The following is a 17,492-nucleotide window of genomic DNA, read 5'->3' on the forward strand; positions in this document are numbered from 1 at the left end:
TGCACTTGAAGGGTCTTTCCCCCGTGTGGGTGCGATAGTGCATCTTCAGCGCACTATGACAACTCAATACGCGGTGGCAGATGACGCACTCGTTGGGGTCCGTCACCTTCCTGTCGATGTTCTCCACCAGTTGCTGCAGCTTGGAGGTCTCCGAGCCGTGTAGGGGGTCCAGGATTCCTCCAAAGGGGAATTTTGCCTTGAACTGGTCTGACATGAGCGGCATGAGCGGGTTGGTCAACATGGGCGGGCTGTTGGACGTGGCGTACTCGGCGGCGCTCTCGGCGGCCGAGCCGACGCCGGTCACGAAGCCAGAGGAATGGCTACCTTCTTCAGTTTTCCCGTTTGAGGTAGGCAGGGTTGCACCTTCGCCCTCTTCAGACGCGTGGCTACTTTTAGCCGAAGGCTCAGAAGCACTCGAGTCACTCGTGATGGAAGGAACGGGGAGATTCGTTATGGCTATCGAGTGATCTTCTTTTTTGATGAAATGGGGCAGGCTGGGCATGGTCGGCGGAAGAAGCATACCGACCGAGGAAGTCATAGTGGGCATGATGGGCTTGCTATCCAGCCAACTGGTGACCGGCTTCTCGGGGGGCATGGACATACCGTAGGGAATGCCCGTGCTGGTTGGGATGTTGTCCAAATGCTCGGGAACGGGGTACGGGTTCATCTGGATGTGCGGGTACTTTTCTTTATGCCGCTGAAAGTGGACCTTCAGGTTGCCACGGGTGGAGAAGCGGTTGCCGCAGATGTTGCACTTGTACGGCCTCTCGCCGGTGTGGGAGCGCAGGTGGATCTGCAAGGCACTGTCGCTACCGAACACCTTGCCGCAAAACCTGCACTTGTGTTTGAAGAACGCCTCTTCCGAGCTGCTCTTGGCCTCGAACGAGGCCACGTTGGGCACCTTGCCTTTCCTCTGCTGCACCAGATTTGCTAGAGAGTTGAGGTCCTCCACGGTGGTGCCGGCGCTTGGAAGCGAACTGGAGAACATGGGGTTTCCTGCCGGGGGCTGAGGTAGAAGGGGATTCACCGCCGAGCTTAGCAAACTGCCGATCCCGAACACCGGCGTGGAGGACTTTGCCATTGGGGCGTTCGTGATGAGGCAAGGCCTTTTTTCTGGGGGTTGGCCGGTGCTGGTAGACGGACCCAGGGTGCTGACGCTCTGAGATGTCTCACTGCTGCTCTCTCGGTTCGATTGAGGTAGCTGCGCCGCAGCGGCCAGCTGCTTTAGGCTGCTAATGCTGGCCGACTGGCTAGCCAGGTTCTGCGCGAGGCCCGCGGCGGCTGCCAGCTGTTGCGAGAGATGGGAGCTTAGCGTAGCCAGCGGGCTGGCGGCGGCGGACCCCACGACTCCCGGAGCCGAGGTCGCGGGCACCTGCCTTTCTGGGGACTGGGAAGCCAGACGCAGGATTTGGTGACGAATCTGTTCTATGAGCTGCAGCTGGTGGATTTGCTGCTGCTGGAGAGCGAGGAGCTGCTCCATCAGAGCGGGAACCGCCACCCGGGGTCCTCCCGAGGTACGGGCCTCCTGGGAGAACTGGGCCACAGCCACTTTGGTGCTGTGCAGGTTCTCGATGATCACGTTGCTGTTGATCATGGAAAAGTTTCCCAGGTCGGCCAGGTTGCCCAGCTGCGGGAGAGGGGCGGAGATTGCCGAAGTACCGACGGCGGGGCCGGCCGTGGCCTTGCAGCTGAGGCTGTTCCCCACTACGTCGCCGGGGCTCCCGTTCTCCACGTGGCCACCTTCCTCTTCGTGACCGCTGCTCATCCCTGAGACGTCCACGTCCATGGATTCGTCTTTCTCCAGCGCGCAGGGCTCCGAAAGGTCGCCGCACTCCGGGTGATCCGTGGTATTAGCGGTGTCATTCATCTGGTCGTCGGAATTAAGGGGAGGGGACCCGGGCGAGAAGGTCCCGGCGGGGGAGGCTGGACTTTCATTCACAATCAGGACTAGCTGATTTTTAGTGCAATTCTTCTGGTGCTCCTCGAGCTCACAAAGTTCAAAGAACTCGGCACAACATCTGTTGCAGACGTGGGCGTCGGATTCCTTGCAGGGGGGCTCCTCGGAGCAAAGTTCAGTGTGCCCTGCAAAAAAAAGAAAAAAGAAAAAAAAAGGAAACCGAGGATTAGTGACTAGAAATGTATTGACGACAAAGTGATTTTATCTTTTACAGTTCCATTGTTTCGAATGGTAAATTTCATCAGATTTCAAAAACAAAATCGGTGCAGTGGCCTCCGAATGGAGATAAGATGGGTAACCAAATCAATTCCAACTATTCATGTATGGCTTAAAAAAAGTGATCTTTGAAGAGGTATATCACGCCAAAGCAAAGGTAATCATTTCCTTCAGATAATCCATTTAAAAAAAATAGGAGTTGGGATACGTCGAGAACCCTTTAATGAAATTTCATAGAAACTCATTGATTTCCTATAGAACTCTTCAAAGTCTACTTGTCCAGTCGGTGCAAAATCGACCATTTGACGGACTTATTACACTTTCAATTTGCTGTCAACTTTGCTCATTTTCAGTCCACGGCCGACATATCGGACAGGTTATCGGCGCGGCTAAGCTCATTTGAGAAGATTGAGGCTAAACAAGGAAAAAGCAAAAGGGATGGGGGGGGGGGGGGGGAGAATAGCAACACACGGTATATTGTAATACTGTTAAATACTCCGAAGGGGTATGATTGAATTACCTAGACCGGTAAAACATGTCGTCTGAGAAATCACAAGACGTGTGTCACATGAAGGATGATAAGAAAAAAATTAACGTAATGCCAAAACCCCCCAAAAAAACATCTCATTAAACTCCCCCAAAAGTTTAAATAAAGAAATGAAAGCCTTTAAACGTGCAAATAATGCTGTTTTCTGCTTTAAAAAAAACCTACTTTGCATTCTTGGCCCACTTTTGTCGAATGTCTTCATTTGACAAACAAGTTCATTTACAAATTGCATTTTTCTATGAATCCCTTTCATTGTGACTACACATCCCCCCCCTTGCCTCGCACCCTCCTCCCTTCCATTCTAAGGACTTTCATCGGGGCCAAGAATTCATTTGCAAATGAAACCCCACAAAAGTAAAGCCCCCCTGCCCCACAGCGAGACAGGATGCCTCCCCATTGTTCACGCAGCATGGGAGCGGCGGGGATGGTCGGAAGGCCGGTCTGTCGGCACCGGCTTCCCCGAGCTCATCCCCGGGGCCCGGTACCACGTCGAAGCGCGCTCAAAAGGGATTATATCTTTGCTCGGTGTTCTTCCGCACCGCCAGATAACCCTAAAGTTGCCATGACAGTAAACCCCCGTCCCTCACGCCGACCAACTATGCGAGCACACATTACTTTTAGCAGGAAATCTCCCACTTAAAAAAAAAAACGGATATTAGCTTTTGAGTTTAATTTAAAAGGACAAAAAGAAAAAGTGCAAAAATGCCAGAATAATACAAAAATCTGCAAAAAATGACTTTTCAATAAGTTGCAAAACAGCAAGCATGCAGTGTTAAATAAAGATGAAATTTATGTAAATATGCACTGAGGTAATGTGCTTAATTAATAAATGTACACTTTCCTTATCAGAATTTAAGTCCAAGTAACTGCAGAATTATAAAATGTCATTTATAGTTTCATTTAAATTATGAAGGGACAAAATTTGTGTAAATGTCATTTTTTAACAGCCTACAGAAAATATGACAAACAAAATAAATCATCTAAATCATTTTTAAAAATCCTTAATGATTTTCCTTTATTTTTGTCTAAGTTATGAAAAGGTAAGAGGAACAAAACAATTATGTAATTATTAAATTTAAACATTTAGTCATCAGAATTCAAGGAATTAAAAACAAGTTTTTCCCTTTTACAAACTCATAGACCACATTTAATCTTTATTTTGCATCAACGGATCGTCCTTGATGGCAACTTTGCAATATGCATAAATTAAATACGAAGTCAGTGGAAAAAAAAGAACATTATAAGATTTATTTTCCATTAACAGCCTTCATATTTCCGATTATCTTTCAGAATGAAAGCATACAATAATGTTTAGCCTACACTTTCTGCCCAAACTGTGCTGCTTTTCCATCAGCAAACAAAGATTTGTGGCAATCTGTTTTAAGAGCAAAAAAAAACACCTAAAAAAATAACAAAATAAATCAATGCTAAAGCACAGGACATGGCGCAGATGCTAGCATTAGGCTTAATTCCCAAAATAGGGAGGGATTAAGTACGAATTAAAATTAAGAATCAAGCCAAAGCTGCAGCGAAGAGGATGTGCTGCATAACATATGAATCATAGTCAAGAAGGCCTTAAAGCAAGATTTTAAGGATGCAACAAAAAAAAAAATCCTACATTCTATGCTTTTATTGGCGAGTTCGGAGAATCGGCAGCGCACCCGACCCCGGACGGGGTCCGGCAAAAACCCCTATGGTCTAGTCTGGCCATGTAGGAGGACACTGGCTGAGCTTTTTGGTCCGGTGTCATGTCAAGTCAAAGGGAAGCAGGGAGGGTATGGGCTAACACCCTCGACCAAATGACAGCCACTTTGTTTGCAGGGGCACACAAAAAAAAGAGGACAGGGGGGAGTTGGAGGGCTGCCCTTGCCAATTTCCCCCAGGGGGGCCACTTTGATAGGGGCTAAATATTGATAAGGGCCTCACTTAAACTCTTAATAGAAGAGGGAAACGTTGGGGGGAAAAAAAAGAGAATGTCAAGGCCCGGGCTGGGGCCGCCTGCGGTTTTGGACGAGTTGGGTCAATGGCGACGTGGAGTGGCTCTCGCTGGGCCCTGAACCCTGAGCACCGCGATCCTTCTTTTTACACACACAAGGGGACGCGGGCCCTGAACCCTGGTCAACCCTCGCGCAGGGAGGGGGACGCTAGAAAAGGTTAAAAAAAAAAAAAGCACAGTGCAAACACACACACACACACATGCGCACACACTTACACTCACACAAGCAAAACCCGTCCGGACTCCTGGATACTCTTAAAAAAATATATCCTCATTCTTTAAAAAAACAAAATAGAGCTCTGAAAAGGTTTTATGCTGAAATATTTTGGTGCATGTTAAAGAGACTTAAATTAGTATGAAAACGACCCCATTAAAAAAGTAACAAGAATTTGCTTATTTTGCACAGTATAGTTGATGAAATGTTATGAAACATACGAGTGCAGTAAAAGGAACTTCAGAAAAGTGATATTTATACATTGCTTCAATTATTACTAGATCAACGCATTTTACACGTTTTAAATCATTTTATAAATTACATTTTAATGACATGCATTTTTCAAAAATATGACTTATCATTCATATTTGATCAAATATCCATTCACAAACAAATCATTTACTTTATTCATTTTATCCTCACAATTCTATTGCAGTTTTATTCAATTAAAACAAACTACAAGAATTATTAAACAGTCATTAATAGCAAAAGAAAATATCGTGTTTTTGCTCCCTGAATGCAACATTTGACATTTTATTTCCCGATGATACGTTCAATGACCTTACAATCCAATCCAATTGTTTCGTTTTTTGGGGGGGACAAAGTTGTTTTATTTGGACTAAAAAGTGGTGTTAGTTGAGTCACCCAAAATTATTTAACGATATCTGAGCGCATTGTGTGCGTGTGTGACTCATGATGAGTAAGATATTTTTTAATATCTTGAAAAGACGATAAGCCAACTAAGCTGACTTACGTTATCACGATTAACACGAAGGCGAGGAAATACGACAGTTTTGCACGATTTCAAGTCGTCTAAGGACTTAACTTTACTTTTTTCAATGTGTGTGTGTGTGTGTGATGTGTGCGAGTCTTCGGTCAGGGTGGTCCGTACCGTTCGGAAAGGGGTCTCCTTTTCAAACCCAAATAAGTTGTATTTATTTCCAAATACATATATAAAGTCACCCCAAAAAAGCCAAAACAAAAAAAGGGTTTAAACCAAAAAGCGACATAAATAAAAAGTGAAATCGCCTGAATAGAAATGCGTTTAAATGGGGGGAGAAAAAGTGACAAAGTGTGAGGGATGTTGACGGAAGGAAGGAGAGGGGGGCCGGTGGTACTCACCATTGTGGCCGGCTCCGGGTAGCAGAGGGTCGGACTGAAAGTGTTGCGGCTTGGCTTGTTTCCTCCGCGACATGCTGGCTGGCACATGGGGCAAACAGCAAGCGGAGAAGAGGCGAAGAAGACCAAGAAGGGGAAAAAAATGAAACGAGAGGCCCCCTCAAAATTTCACGCGCATCGAGCCCATCCAACGCGCATGTGCCACGTTATGATTATCAATAATGCCTCGCGATTAATCATACGGGCAGGGAAGGGAGGGAGCGAGGTGGACGAGGAGGGGCTGGGGAAGGGAGGAGGGGAACAGGGGGGGCGGGGGTCTTTGCAAGGCGATTGGCACCTCGCCAGCCCCCCTCCTATTCAAATGAAGTCTCTTTAATCAATTAGCTCCTGATTTGCTTTGCTGGAAGGAGGGACACTGGGGGTCTTCTTCGTCTTCTCCTCTCCCAGCCTTGAGGTTCCCAAACGCGGCTTGAGAGAGGAAGGAAGCCCCCCCCTCCACTGTTGGTCACCCTGTTCGCGTCCCAAGTGATAAATGTTCCAGAACTTTCTCCTCCTCAAGCAGGTAGGGATAGGGTAGTCCGCCACCACCACCACCCCCCAGAAAAAAACGAGGCTTAAAATCACCTTTTAGGTATGGAGAGAGGAAAAAAAGCGGCGGCCGGTCGCGAAAGTCCACGCGTGGCTCCGTCCACTTCACTTGAATGCAGTCATTTTTTTTGCTTCGAAGGGTCTTTTTTTTCGGGGAGGTGGTTTTTACACGCGAGCACGTTGTCATTACACACCGCAACGGCGAATAAACAAACTTTTCGAGAGGGCCCCGTGCGGCAGTGGGACAGCCGGAAAGCCCCGCCTACCCGCTCTTGGATTGGCTAAGAGGATGTTCAGTCACCACGTTGGACCCCGCCCCCACCACGCCCCTTTTTTGCTTCCCTTTCCATGTCTCCTCGTGGTGGTGACCAACAGTTTGGACTAGAGTGGAGAACAACGGAGACAGGTTAATTGGTTATTCAAAAAGAAAGTTAATGTATAGAAAATCAGTCATAATCTCACTTGGATGACTTATTTTTGGATTTCTTTATCCGTCCGCTGTTATTTGTGCAGTGTGGTGAAAGCTTTAAATCTCATTATACTTGTATAATGACAATAAAAGCATTAAATTCAATTCAAATATAACTGTACAGTAATAAGTCTACATCCATGCAGTGTTTGTTGGCAGGATGCAGTCAATTTATAACTATTTAACTCTTTCAAGTGATTATTTTTTTGTAATTAGGAGAAAAAAAGTATGCCCAATAAAGACCTGGCATCCACATATATGGACATCATATTTTGGGTCATATAGGCCACAATATTGACATTTCTGGATCCCACATAATTCATATTCACGCATGCGGACACTAGGTCTGAATTAAAAAGTCCTTATTGTAGGTTTAAAATATTGTTTTTAAATTTTTAATGAATATATATATATATATATATATATATATATATATATATATATATATATATATATACATATATATATTCACTGAAAAATACAAAATATTTTATATATATATAACGACCAATTGTTAAAGTTAATACAGTAGAAATCAATAAAAAGTGAAATGAATAAAAAACTGAAAAATAATATGGTTATGGCACCCAAAACACTAGTTGATTTTTTTAAATTTCATAGTTATAACTTATTGTCTGCCACTGGCAACAATGGATGTCCAATTTATTTAAACTATCTCGTCACTGGACGTCCCAAATCATTCGCTGACAGCTTCAAGTCAAAACGGATTGGACGTCCACAACCATCAATGGCAGACAAAGAGTTAAATGGGAGCTATTTAAAGGGTGAATAGCACATTTGAAAGAGTTATTTGAAAAAAAAAAATAGAAACATGTTGCAGGATGGCATTTAAAGCCAAATTTACAAACCATCAGCTGGAGAGCAAACAACACTTTCCACATGATTGTTAAATAAAACTTAAAATATCATTATTAATACAAAGTCTGGGTGCTTTAAGCGGTTGCTTTAAAGCAGGGGTCTCAAACATGCGGCCCGCGGGCCAACTGCGGCCCGCGGGACGATAATTTGCGGCCCCCGTCTTAATATGAAAGATCAATTTTATTTTATTTTTAATTTTTTTTTTTTTTATTTTTTTTTTACCCCTTTCCTCATGATGGCGCCGTTTAAGTGGCAGCCAGTGGCAGTAGCTCTGTCCACTCATGTTTTTCTTGTTTTACAGCATGTTTTACATTAGAGGGAACATTGACATGCACCTGCTTGCGGCAGGTGTGATACTGGTGTGCCGATAGCGAGCAATGATGATGTCGTGACCGGATGATTCGCCTAAAGACGTTTCGCCGACGGAGGTTTGACAGACGGACAGGTCGTACTAGTATTTGTTAGTTTAATGATTAAATACAAATACTAGTATTTGTATTTAATCATTAAACGCTGTTTTCAGCTGGATTTGACCGAATTTGAGAGCATTTTGAGCCGTTTGGCGAATGGACGTCTATAGACGTTTTTTTGCCTCCATCGTGATATCATCCAGTATTTGTATTTAATCATTAAATGCTGTTTTAGGATGGATTTGACCCGATTGCTGTCATTTTACGGCTCGGTTCTGCTACATCTGCCTGCCCAAGAGTGCTTATTCCCGGACTGCCATTGATGGTAGACGAACATTGATTTTTACTATAATTTGGACAACACCGGCGGCGGGCCGGATTAAAAATCCTAACGGGCCGTATATGGCCCGCGGGCCGAGGTTGAAAAACTTGTACACACACGATCCGGCGGGGCGAGCGTTCGAATCCCGTTTCGGCGGAACCTCCGTTCGGCCGAATGAACGTTCGGTGGAACATCCATTCGGCGACCTGCCCGTCTGTCAAACGTCCGTCGGCGAAACGTCTTTAAGTACCGATGATGTCGCTCACACTGGTACTCAGTGCGCTCAGGGAGGTTGTCTTTCTGCTCAGACCAACAAAAAATTAGAGGGAACTTTGGTTCGGAGCTGAATGAACCAATCACGGTGAGGTATACGGCTCTGGAGGGCGGGACATCGGCCGGGCTGTCCAGTGCCTCGCTCACTCACTCATTCATTCCTCCAATCAGCTGGGCGGAGGAGAAGCCGTGAGGCCGATCACTCCGCTCGGCGCGCACACTCCTCCGCTGCTCTCAGCATAGAACTGAATGAGGCGCTATGATCCGTGATCCAGCCTGTGTCAGTGTCTGTAGCCATCTCCGCGATTGAAACGGAGAGCGAAAGTGCACATGCGCCACAAACCCGCGCGACTGAATGTGAAAGATCAACCCGAGACTCATTCCAAGTGGAAAAACATATTACAGAGCCCCAGAGATGTCTCTTTCAAAGCCTGCCGTGAAGAGAAAGGTCGGTGATGAGCACAGACAGTTTCAAGAAAAGTGGGGAGTGCAATATTTCTTTGTTGAACACAGGGGCACCCCGACGTGTCTCATTTACACTGAAAAAGTTGCGGTGCACAAGGAATACAATTTGAAACGTAATTGTACTATGAGACATGCTGAGGAGTACGAAAAATACCAGGGAGATGAGAGAGCCAACCAGGTTGCCAGTCTTAAAACACGTCTTCTGAGGCAACAGGATCTCTTCAAGAAGGCTACCAAAGACAGTAATGCAGCAGTCAAAGCTAGCTACGCCGTTTGTGAGTTGATTGATCCTGTGCTAAGTGATCCCAAATGGCTCATGGACTTGGCTTTTCTTGTTGATATCACACATGAGTTTAATGTACTGAACAAGAAGCTACAAGGCCAGGGGCAACTTGTCAGTGCTGCCTATGACAACGTGAGAGCATTCTGCACTAAACTTGTGTTATGGAAAGCCCAGCTCTCTCAGACAAACCTTTGCCATTTCCCAGCATGCAAGGCTCTCGTGGATGCAGGCACACCATTCAGTGGTGAGAAGTATGTTGAGGCCATTTCGAAGCTACAGGAGGAATTTGATCACAGATTTGCAGACTTCAAGACACACAAAGCCACATTTCAAATTTTTGCGGACCCCTTCTCCTTTGATGTGCAAGATGCCCCTCCTGAGCTTCAAATGGAGCTCATTGACCTGCAGTGCAACTCTGCACTCAAAGCCAAGTTCAGGGAGGTGAGTGGAGAAGCAGACAAGCTTGGGCAATTTTTGAGAGAGTTGACCCCCAGCTTCCCTGAACTTTCCCGAAGGTTCAAGCGGACCATGTGCCTTTTTGGGAGCACATACTTGTGTGAGAAGCTCTTCTCCACCTTGAACTTCAATAAGTCCAAGTACAGGTCCAGACTTACTGATGAGCATCTTCAAGCTCTACTGAGGGTCTCCACTGCTTCCTCCCTCAAGCCAAATGTGACTATGTGAGAAGAAGCGCTGCCAGGTCTCTAGCAGCAAGGAGTAGGCAAAAGAAGCCGTGTTCAGAATATTTCATGTTCAATGTTCCATTCAAGTTCAGAAAGTTAAAGGTTAAAGAGCTGTTAATACAGACATTTGAAACGGAATAAAAATAATTCATTTTCTCTACTTAGCCAGCCAGTGTATATCTACTGTATGCTCATTAGTATTATTTGGTTTTATATTACTGATTGATTTATTTTTTATTCATCTTTAAGTTAATTTATTTAATTCATTATTTTTTGTTAAAAAATAAAGGTATTTGATAACGTTGGAATGTTTTATCAGTGCTTTTCTTGTGGAAATCCTGATGCGGCCCAGTCTCACCCAGACTCGGCCTCTAGCGGCCCCCAGGTAAATTGAGTTCGAGACCCCTGCTTTAAAGGGTACAAAGGGGGTGAAACAAGACAAACGGAGCACCTCTCTCGCTCGCGCTGATGTTGAGAAATGAAGATAATAACGTTTCCAAGGCTGATGCCATTATTTTGCTCTGAATTTTTAAAGAGCAGCTGCGGGGCCCCCGATGGATGTGCTCCCCCGGCTTGTCAGCTATCTTTTAGTTTCGACCAGTCTTTACTTATTCATGAATCAAAAGGAGAAAAAAGGGGGGGATGCCACGGAAATGCGGCTTAAAATATGGTTTTAAAGTTATGGGGGGAAAAGATATTTATAGACTGGTCTTTAATTGGCGTGCTTGTGCAATAATGGGGAAGTTAACGTTGCAAAAGAGTCCACATCGGGAATGTTCTGCAAAATTGTAATGTCTCAGGCGGGGGAAATCAATGTGCAGTTAATTGATGTGAGTGTTGGTGTGAGATTGTAAACAAGGTGATTTGCAGCCTAGTCTAGCCGAGGGAGGGACATGAACGTGTGTGTGTGTGTGTGTATGTTTAATGGCCGATTTCAAGGGATAAACTCCATCAAATGTTACCCAAAAAATTCAAATTCATTTTGCAAACTTTTACACCGAGACATTCAACATAGGAAACACTCATTTCTATCATATATAAGCTTGTACATTTGTTAAAAATCTAATTTTAACCCAGAAGGGTCAAATAGATTAAAGAATTCCAAGAAAAAAAAGCCAAACCTGCTCCATATTTGCCAAAAACATTACAGATAAGTAAACACGAATGATATATAACACAAATTTATGATCCTGAGTCTAAGAAACCCCGCTTGTGAGAATGTAATAAAATGCCTCGGGAACCTCATTAGTCTCTTCAATGCAAAGAAAAGTGACGTTTTTCTTTTCTAAAGCGCAAACAGTAAATCATGACCTCACACAATGCAGCCAATGTTGACTAAAAGATGTGAATCCCTCAAACCGGACCCCCATCCCTCCCCATTCGTCCATCTTTGCTATTGTTTCTAACTGGAAATCCTCATTTTCCCCCTCCTGTGTGATGCGGCATTCAACACGTGGTGGGCTTTTTCTTTTAATGCGCCCCCTCTCTCTTTATGTCAACCGTGCCTGCTGAATTAGAACGAGCTGGATCAGACCCTCATCTGGGTCAGCTGTGTGTGTGTGAGAGCGAGAGCAATAGAGAGCGAGAACAAGTGTGTGTGTGTGTGTGTTTTACCGACAGCGAAGGCGAGAAAACCCAACAGTCTCGGTTTCTGAAGAAACAAAAACACAAAATAATCACATTTTAAGTTCCTCTCATGTTTTTCCAGAATGCTAAACAGTTAAAACTTGATGTACTGAACCTGAAAAGAGCAAATTTGCGATTCAACTGGCAGCATCGCCCCACGCAAAGTCTGCTGTTTCCAGAATGGGCCGCTGTTGTTTACTGACACGATCAAAAGACAGTCTGCTACTGTTATTCCCCTGCTGGACGTGCCGGAACTGCCTTTAAATGTCTTGTTAAGACTCGATGACAATAAGGGGGCTGTAATCGCTAGCTCGCCCTCCGTCCCCATGACAGCGCTTCTCGGCCGGCGTGTGTTATATGACCGATTCATCTTTGTCTCGCTCACGTTCCATAATGAGTTTGGTACATAAACTATACGCTGTGAAATGGAGACAAGGGAGGTGTGGAGCGGAATACTTTAATGATATTTCCAGGCCAGTGTGACTTTAGCGCAGGTTCCCTAAGGAGGAAGCACGTGTCTACTTCACTTTTAAGCATGCGACTACAACCCTGGTGATGCTCACTTGGGGTTCGAAGTTGCTAGCTGCCCAAAGAAGCAAAGTTTGGTGGAGGTTTTGGTTCAAAATGCGCAAAACGCAATAAGAAAACCTGGCGAGAATACAGCGCTTTGGTCTGTCGTGTTGAAACCCGTGTGCGGTCGATTGGTCGGCGGTCTTTTGGTCACCGGTCTTTTGGTCGCCGGTCTTTTGGTCGCCAGACTTTTGGTCGCCGGTCTTTTAGTTGCTGGTCTTTTGGTTGCTGGTCTTTTGGTCGCCCGTTGTCGCCAATAAAAGCCAACAATGGCCATGAGCAGTTTCACTGAGCCGACGTGTGAGTGTATAAGAGTTTGTATGTACATGCGTTGTCCCTTTAAGAAGCTACGTCAGTCAGGGTCTTAACAAGTTCTCCAACAAAAAACAATAAAAGTCTGGGAAATTTGGAGCTTTTCTTTAGCCTAATAATTAATAGGGCATTAAGTATGACTAAATAGTAATTCGCAGTTTGTATTTAGGGAATTTGAGCAACAATTTAAATGGTAATTATCACTTACCTTCCGGGCGACCAAAAGACCGGCGACCAAAAGATCGGAGACCAAAAGACCGGCGACCAATCGACCGTGTACCGTTGAAACCACTACAACTGATAATTTTCAAAAATAGCAGATTCGTGAAGCCAAATGTTAGCTTTCGTCTTATATTCGGGTACAAAAGGGAGAACTTACTGTCATTAAGAAGAAGGAAATAAAGAAATCTCTTAAGTTAAACTGTATTTGAGTCGAATCTTTTGGAAAGTTAATAAAATGGTTGAAGATTGTGCCAGCTTGAGGCGAGAATTCTATTACTATAGCATTGTTGAATTGCTATAAGCACATCTGCCACATAGTCGTGAGGTTTGGGTTTTATATCTTGGCTACGGCTGTGTATTCATGTTTGAAAATTGCATAGAGTTGGTGGGAACGTGTGTGCCAATGTTTGTTTGAATGGGATAGATGTCCCAGAATGGAGTGTGTGATAGTTTAGTAGTCTTTCCTATCCTTTACTTAGCCAAAGTGTATTACATCATAAAAAAGTCACAGATAGGGATGCCCGATTTTGGGGAAAAAAAGAATTCAGATTTTTCCGACAAATATTGCGATTTGATTTGCGATTCTGAATGAGAGAAGCTGTTACTTTTACAACGCTCTTGCAAAAATTATACTGATATAAATGAGAATACGTGATAGGTCACGACTCCAATGTGACGGTATGGCCAATTTGGGATGTGGAACATTAAAGCTCTAGGACGAAAGGACGAATGCTAAAATTGCACATTCCTCTCGCTTCTGCCTTAAACCTAATACTCATCTCATCTCATTTTCTGAACCGCTTTATCCTCATTAGGATCGCGGGGGGTGCTGGAGCCGATCCCAGCTGTCTCTGGGCCAGAGGCGGCGGACACCCTGAATACATGCAAACTACACACAGGTGAACCGACCTGGATTTGAACCCAGGACCCCAAAGCAGTGAGGCCGACGCGCTAACCATTCCACACCCTAAACCCAATACCTCTTGAATTAATCAAACAATAGTGTGGTTGCAAAGACGACGATCATATAGTATACGAATAGTAACACAAATCGTTTAACTTACATTTCCCACAATCTATTTTTATCAAACCAAAAAGCATGAAACAATAAACAAAACTCTTTCACAATGTCCCACAAACTGCATCTCGTTGAAATCTTTTTTTGTTTGTTCATTCATTCCCAGTCAAATTAGATTGCACAACTGGCACCGTCAATGGCAGAAATAAGTTAAATATTTATACAGGTTTCCCCACATAACGGGACCCCGAAAGGCCCACCACAAAAATAAGTTTGACCATCGACTTATCCTGTATACCAACATGGCCCTTAGCCTTGTGCTTTGTCTTGCCAATAAATTGAATTGAATTGAATATACATCGCTAACGCATATAAACGAACAAAGCTTCGTTATCTGAAGATAAATAAAGCTAATTTGCCACAACTTTCTGCATCTGTGTATAAAGCAACTGCTCTATAGTAGTTGCAGCTCTTCCACAATAAGGAAGCGGCTCTGTCATGCTAATCCAGTAAAGTGGAAGCCTCTGACCCCTCTGGTATGCCCCCCTGACAAATATGAAGCACAGCACGAGCCTCCGTCTTGACGTCCCGCACCGGGATTAGGAGCTTGATTAAAGGGATTTTCCGAGACATCGAGAAAAATGGATGATGTCATCCAGTCACACTCCATGTTTGTCAATGATCGAATGAATGGCGTTTTAGAAAAAAATATATATACTACACAACCCTGAAAAAAATGACCCACATTAAAATTCCCAACGTGTAGCACCGAAAAAATATAAACACCATGAACTAAGAGATCAAGCCTCTCTATTGTCCTTAAGCATGGCCTCCCCTCTTACGCTAGCTCACCCCATTAACCTCCCCCTCACAGGACCGCCATTGTGCCCCTTAACAACTTCCTGTAGCATCACCTGGTATCAATGGCATCACTGGTCTCTATTTGTTGTTACACGATCTCAACCGCCGTTCCAGACACTCACTTCACCCCCCCACACCCAAACACACTTTACTTTCCATACACTTTTTTGAGTCGAGGTGTTACAGGTCACAACCACACACAAACCACCACGCTAGGACACTAACACACAAACACACACTTGGCAAGCAAACGATAAAGTGGATGGTGTCCAAACTACGGCCCGCGGGCCACCCAGAAAATATAATTCAACATAGCCCACAAATAATCTTAAATACAACCTACATTTTCTTGTATTTTGGAGTTTTAACAACAATAATAACAATTTCAGCAATTTCCAATGTGACAAATAGATAATCGTTTGCAATTTTCGTGATTTTTTGAAGCCGATGGACATTTTTTATTTGTTCTGTAAAGCCTCAATGGAGTAAAAAATGTTTATATATATTACTGCTGTGAAGCAGTATTAATATTTTGATTGGTGATTAATCTTCAGGCAAAGTTGACTTTTGATTAGTAATGCTGCTTTTGATGGTTTTTATGAAAAAGCAACACATACTGGTACACATACGCACAGCCGGTGTGCAGACGCAGTGTGAGGTCCCCTCATGTGCGATCTTCACATCCTGGTGGCCACACACACTCGAACGAGCCGTAACTGTACATTTGGCAGAGTGAGGGAGTCTCTGCGTGCGTCTCTGTTTTTGCTAAAGTGTGTTATTTGGGTGACCGCGGCATGTAAAAGCTAGGAAGGGGGAGATAAATATGTCAGAAGTGCAATGAAAAGTCGACGGTAATGGTTCAACAAACTTTTAGGGAGGTGCAAATGAAACTATAGTTGTGCTCATTAAAACAGTAGTGTATTTAAAAAGTGTGTGACATTTTTCAAATAGCTCTTATATCTGTTATATATATATTATTTCAAGTGGAATCTAAATATTTGGTTGTTGAAAAAAAAAATCACTACAGTGAAAATTCCTATCAATCATTGCACCAATATTGAGAAGGGGGAAATACAAGGGGAGAAAATGACTTCATAACTGTTAAGATTTTTATTTACAGTTTTTAAAAATATTTACGGTAGCAGTGGGAAAATGTGTCAAGAGTTTGTTTCTCTGTGAATTGCTCAAGTAGTTTTTTTTTTTTATGTGGAAACGGTTTCCTAGATCTGTTTCCCTTTTTTTTAAACCGCAAAAATGCAAACTGGATATGTATAAAATGAGCAATGGTTGATAAGTTGGCTATGGTGTGACTCATTGAAATAATGGAATTCATTGAAATATGCTCCAATATTCATATTCCTGTAAATCAAGGGTGTCAGACTCAGGTTGGTTCGTGGGCCGCTTTAATGTCAACTTGATTTCACGTGGGCCAGACCATTTTAGATATAATATTTAGAGTTTTTTTAATTTTTTATAAATGGATTAAAAGAACTAGATTAAAAGCCCTGAATATTCAGTTTTTATAGATCTAAAACAATGTTTATTTAAGCTTTTTTCTAATATTTTTAGATTTTACAAAATGATTTTTGAACTAAAAACACAGAAATAATTAATGAAAAAAATTACAATTATTGATTTAAAAAGGGGAAAATCAGGAAATTTAATATACATCTATACTCTTCATTTTAATTTGATCCTAAAACAGAAACTCGACACTCATGATTTACTTTCCCGGGTCACACAAAAATGATGCGGCGGGCCAGATTTGGCCCCCGGGCCACCACTTTGACACGTGCTGTAAATCATTTAACCAAAATTGAGTAAAAAATCAGTTTCAAAGAATCGAATTACATCTGGTCAAACAACTTGTAGCATCTGTGAATGCATCTTTACTACTTTTTCAAGAACAGTGCTACAAAATAATGCTTTATTGTGTGCCAAATAAAATAACATTTATCCCAAAAATCTTTAAAAAAGCATTTTACGTCGGAAATTAGGACCTAAAAAACACTGAGTCATACCTGTCAACCTCTGCCGATAACTGCCCTTATAAATGATTATGATTCCCCTTACAAACCCCCAAAAAACCTTACAAACACCGTACGAGACGTACGGTGTTTGTAAGGTTTTTTGGGGGTTTGTAAGGGGAATCATAATCATTTATAAGGGCAGTTATCGGCAGAGGTTGACAGGTATTCTGAGTGGATTATTGTTTGCCAACTGACTGACTGAAAGGAATGACTGTTAACATGAAAATGCGCGTTTGGTTAAGAAAACCAAAACTGAAATGTGGCAAAAAGTGCCTCTCTCCGAACTCGTAAGGAGCAAGACAACACTTGAGTCTGATGGAGTGAAATCTGCTCAAGGGGGGGCTTGTAAAGTTAGGAAGGAGGGTGTGGTGGGTGTTTGTCAGTCTTTATTTAGCCCTCTTGTACAGGTCCTGCCGGACGGGCGACATTAGA

The 17,492-nt window shown here is 43.4% G+C and overlaps 2 protein-coding genes across 5 annotated transcripts in view; both read right to left on the bottom strand.

The window, feature by feature from the left end:
* The window catches only part of sall1a (spalt-like transcription factor 1a), a 12,643-nt gene extending 5,202 nt beyond the window's left edge, over positions 1 to 7,441 (bottom strand). The window contains exons 1-2 of the mRNA XM_077586683.1: positions 6,053 to 7,441; positions 1 to 2,082 (exon numbers count right to left, since the gene is read on the bottom strand). The exon at positions 1 to 2,082 is cut by the window's left edge and continues 1,364 nt beyond it. Of these exons, the coding sequence (XP_077442809.1) occupies positions 1 to 2,082; positions 6,053 to 6,125 (2,155 nt within the window). The 5' untranslated portion in view covers positions 6,126 to 7,441. The remainder of the gene's footprint in view (positions 2,083 to 6,052) is intronic.
* Positions 7,442 to 10,833: 3,392 nt separating this feature from the next.
* The window catches only part of LOC144065638 (uncharacterized), a 179,867-nt gene continuing 173,208 nt past the window's right edge, over positions 10,834 to 17,492 (bottom strand). For all 4 annotated transcript variants that reach the window (XM_077588655.1, XM_077588656.1, XM_077588654.1 and 1 more), the window contains one exon: positions 10,834 to 12,072. The gene's annotated coding sequence lies outside the window, so the exon portion shown is untranslated. The remainder of the gene's footprint in view (positions 12,073 to 17,492) is intronic.

This window comes from Stigmatopora argus, chromosome 2 (genome assembly GCF_051989625.1).
Source record: "Stigmatopora argus isolate UIUO_Sarg chromosome 2, RoL_Sarg_1.0, whole genome shotgun sequence".
Classification (NCBI taxonomy): domain Eukaryota; kingdom Metazoa; phylum Chordata; class Actinopteri; order Syngnathiformes; family Syngnathidae; genus Stigmatopora; species Stigmatopora argus.